Here is a 4,364-nt window from a genome sequence, read left to right on the forward strand (position 1 = left end):
AGCCTCGCCGGGAGCCGCCTGCGTTCCCCGTCGTCAGCCTGAGATTCCCGAGGAGCCGTAGTGCCGTGCTGGGCTGCTACCTGCGGAGGCTCTCGCCCGGCTGCTCGACCGGGGAGCGCGGCTCGGTGCCGCCGGGCTGAGCCTCCGCCCCACGGCGCCGTGGGAAACGGGTTGTGCTCGTCTCGCCGCCGTGTTTCTCCAAGGGCGCGGACTGGCGTCCCGGCAGCCAAGCGCGCCCGCCTGCCCGCGGGCTCCGGGCAGCGGGGAGCGGGGCAGGACGCGGGGCAGCTGCCGGCGCCGCCCGTGCGCTCGGACTCGAGCGGCGGCCCCGCAGGGCTCTCGGCGCTCCTTCCCGGCGCTTCCCGCCCCGGCGCGGTGTGCGCGCGGGTCCGTGCGCCGGGGCGAGCCGGCAGCGCGGGCAGCGGGCGGCGGCGGGCGCAGTGCCGCCGCGGGCCGCAGGGTGGTGCTCCCGGCCAAGGCGGCGCCGAGCGGCTGCGGGCGGGGAGGCGGCCGAGCCCAGCCCGGCCGAGCGCAGCCCGGCCCAGACGAGCCGGGCAGCGGCGGCGAGCGGCGGCGAGCGGCGGCGAGCGGTGCCCCGTGCAATCCGCTGCCGGGCCACGGCGGCCGCGCTCCGGGCCGCCGGCCGCACTCGGCGAGAGGGAGGGCGCCCGCCCGCCGCCCCGCCGCGCCGCCGCGCCGCCGCCGGGCGCCGCTTTCGGCGGAGGACCGCGCGGGCGATCGGCGAGGCGGAGGCTGTCCGCCGCCGCGACATGGCGATCGCAAGGCAAGTGCTCTGTCTCTCTGCTTTCCTCTCCCTGCCGCACGCTCGCTCCGAGCCCCTCCGCTACTCCGTAGCCGAGGAGGCGGAGAGCGGCTCCGTGGTAGCCAACGTGGCGGAGGACGCGGGGCTGGCCCCGGCGCAGCTCGCGGCTCGCCGCGCCCGCCTGGCCTCGGACGACGGCCGGCAGCACTTTCGCTTAGACCGCGGCACCGGCCGCCTCGTAGTGGCGGACAGGCTGGACCGGGAGGAGCTGTGCGGGCAGTCCGCTACCTGCACGCTCCCCTTCGAGCTCCTGCTGGCGAACCCCCTGCAGTTCTTTCGGGTCGAGGTGGCGGTGCAGGACGTCAACGACCATTCGCCCGTTTTCCCGGAGGAACGAGTCACTTTTAAGATCCCGGAAAGGAGCGACCCGGGCTCGCGTTTCCCGCTGGAGGGGGCTCGGGACCTGGATGTTGGCAGCAACAGCATCCAGGCTTACAGCATCTCTCCCGACAACGAGTACTTTAGTGTCTCCTTTGGGAGTCGGAGTAAGGGAGACAAATATGTGGAACTGGTCTTGGAAAAGCCGCTAGACAGAGAGGAGCAGGCGGAGGTGGGTTTCAGCCTCATCGCCATGGACGGAGGCTCTCCGCCGAGGAGTGGGACCACCCAAATCCACATTGTCGTTCTAGATGTAAATGACAATGCTCCTGTCTTCACAGAGGAGCGGTACCTTGGTCAGGTTTTGGAAAATGCACCGGAGGGCTCTGTGGTCCTCAGCGTGGTGGCAACCGATCGGGACATGGGAATCAACGGGGACATCACCTATCAGTTCAGCCAAGCAGTGGGCCAGAGCCACTCGGCATTCGCACTTGACCCCACCAGCGGTGAAATTAAAGTCACAAAGCCTCTGGACTTTGAGGCAGCACAGAATCACGAGCTCAGCGTGCGGGCCACAGATGGCGGGGGCCTCTCGTCAATCTGCAAGGTGTTGGTGGAGGTGGTGGATGTGAATGACAATGCACCAGAGCTGGTGGTCAATTCCTTCAGCAGCCCCCTCCCCGAGAACGCGTTACCCGGGACGGTGGTCGCCCTCTTTACTGTCAGGGACCGAGATGCCGGTGCCAACGGGAAGATCACCTGTGCCCTTGAAGACCAGCTGTCGTTCTCCCTGCGGCCGGCCTATAAGAATTACTACGAGCTGGTGACCGTGAGCACTCTGGACAGGGAGGAGACGGCACGGTACATCCTCACTGTCACAGCAGCAGACGCGGGGTCACCTCCTCTCACGACCACCCAGACCTTCACGGTGGACATCTCCGATGTCAACGACAATGCACCTGTCTTCAACCAGACGTCGTACACCATGCATGTGCGTGAGAACAATGCCCCCACGGTGCTCGTCGGAGCCGTCAGTGCCACGGATGCCGACGTGGGGCCCAATGCCAAGGTGACCTATTCCCTGGCACCAGCCCACCCCGCAGAGCAGCCTCCCTGCTCCTGCATCTCTGTGAACTCTGAGAACGGGCAGGTGTTTGTGCTGCGGCCTCTGGACTATGAGCAGGTGAGGCAGATGGAAGTCTTGGTGAGCGCCTCCGATGCGGGCTCTCCTCGCCTTAGTGCCAACGTCACCGTCCGCCTTGTCGTGGTGGATGAGAATGACAATGCGCCACTGGTGCTGTACCCGTCGCACGACAGCAGCCCACCATCCAGCGAGCTGGTGCCCATGTCGGCTGAGGCAGGGTACCTCATCACCAAAGTGGTGGCCGTGGATGCCGACTCGGGGCAGAACTCGTGGCTCTCGTACCACCTGCTGAGGGCCACCGACCCCGGGCTGTTTGTGGTGGGTGCGCAGAGTGGGGAGGTGCGGCTGAGGAGGCCCGTGACAGAGAGAGACACCGTGAAGCAGAAGCTCGTTGTCCTGGTGCGAGACAACGGGCAGCCACCGCTGTCGGCCACCGTGGCGCTGAGCGCACTGCTGCTCAGTGACTTCTCAGACATGCGCCTACCGCACAGCAGCCTGGCCACGGAGGATGACAGCGGCTCCCTGACAACCTATTTAATCATTTCATTGGTCTGTGTCTCGCTCCTCTTCCTCACGTCCACGGCAGCCTTCGTCGCTCGCAAGATGTGCAAGAGAAAGGAGCTGAAGGGTGGGCATGTGGTTTACGGCGCTGGCAACTTGCAGAGCGGCCTGGCTGATTCAGCTGCTGCGGGGACCCTGTCCCACGCCTATTGCTACGAGATCAACCTCACGACAGGCTCGGGCAACAGCGAGTTCAAGTTCCTGAAGCCCATCCTCCCCAGCCTGCCACCACAGCACTGTGGCACGAGCGGGGGCACTGACGGCGAACGAGATTTCCCCCGTGGCCCTATCACCACGGAGGACATGGCACCAGACAACGCCGGCATGCTCTCTGCAGAAGAGTTCAATAGTCTTTCCTTTAACTAGCATGGAGTCAGCCCAGCCAGAGGCTTCATGCCTCCTGATCGGAAGGGAGCTGGGCTACAACACGGGGCAATGGTTCCTCCAGACTAAATCTGCATTTGCAATTGGTGTCACTGATTTCCCTCCAATTCTAAGTCAGAAGAAAGGTTGTCTCCCCCTCCAAACCAACCAACCAACCAAACAAACAAACAAACAAACAAAGAAAAAACCTAAAGGCTCCCTCTCTCAGGCAATAATATCTTTCAGCTCTGCTGCAGCCATTTCTGAAATGCTTTGAGAGTGGGGTTAGTCCCAGGAGCCCCCGGCTAAGTTCTTGCCTCACTTTTTTTTTTTTTTTATTCTGTGCTGTGTTGCGATGGCAAGGTCAGGCAGACAAATCACATGCTCAGTGAAATGCACGTAGCTCTTGTTCCTTGTCAGAAAAGCAAGGAAGTTGTGAGTACCGTGTTACAATGTGTTGCAAGCGTGGGGCTCTTTCTTCTGTGGGTTTGGGATGCGTCTGTCTGAGCTGTGTGGGCTCTGTGTGTTTTGCCCCCTGGTCATTATGTCTGTCCGGACAGCCGTTGTGTGTCTGCCTATGCTGCACAAAGGCTGCCCGCTGAAGCAGGGAGTAGCTCACATCCAGCCGTTGCGATGCACGCAATTGCAGCTCAGCAGGCAAGAAGGCTGTGTTGACCCTTTGAATACAGAAGTCTCATGTTCTCTGAGGGAGAGCAGCAAAACGCACAACAAGATCTTCCTTTGGCCCATAAGGGGAGGGTTGCGTGGGCTGTCTCCTTGGGATTGCCTTGGAAATATGGCAGCACTAACGGTGTTGGGATAGGCTGTAACCGTGCAGAGCTGTGAGAACATGTTCATTGTCGTTGGGTGCACTGTATGAAAACGCCACGAGGTGCTTCAAAGGACTGTGTCTGAAGGTCGAATCGAGATGAACTTGGAAAAGGGCCCTTGACTTTGGTCTCATGCTTGTTGTTCCGGAATTCAGAGGCTTCTTGATGGGAGTGGAAAGGTGTCCCGATATGATTTTCTGGGTTTGTGTTAGAGCATTTGCATCCTCCTTTTTGCCCTTTCTCCTTCTACCCTGCAGACTGCCTTTGAGCATTGTCTTACCTATTCCTCTTGAGAAGGACTGTCACCCCATGTGTAATAACGGAT

At 61.8% G+C, this 4,364-nt stretch overlaps 1 protein-coding gene across 1 annotated transcript; it reads left to right on the plus strand.

The window, feature by feature from the left end:
• The first annotated feature begins 755 nt into the window (after positions 1-755).
• LOC309604040 (protocadherin beta-15-like) lies at positions 756-3,260 on the plus strand. The gene has a single exon (XM_082338967.1). It carries the CDS (start codon positions 771-773, stop codon positions 3,210-3,212), a length of 2,442 nt encoding a protein of 813 aa, XP_082195093.1. The 5' UTR covers positions 756-770; the 3' UTR covers positions 3,213-3,260.
• Positions 3,261-4,364: the final 1,104 nt, after the last annotated feature.

Source organism: Platalea leucorodia (genome assembly GCF_965183815.1).
Source record: "Platalea leucorodia genome assembly, contig: HAP1_HAP1_SCAFFOLD_314, whole genome shotgun sequence".
NCBI classification, from domain to species: Eukaryota; Metazoa; Chordata; class Aves; order Pelecaniformes; family Threskiornithidae; genus Platalea; species Platalea leucorodia.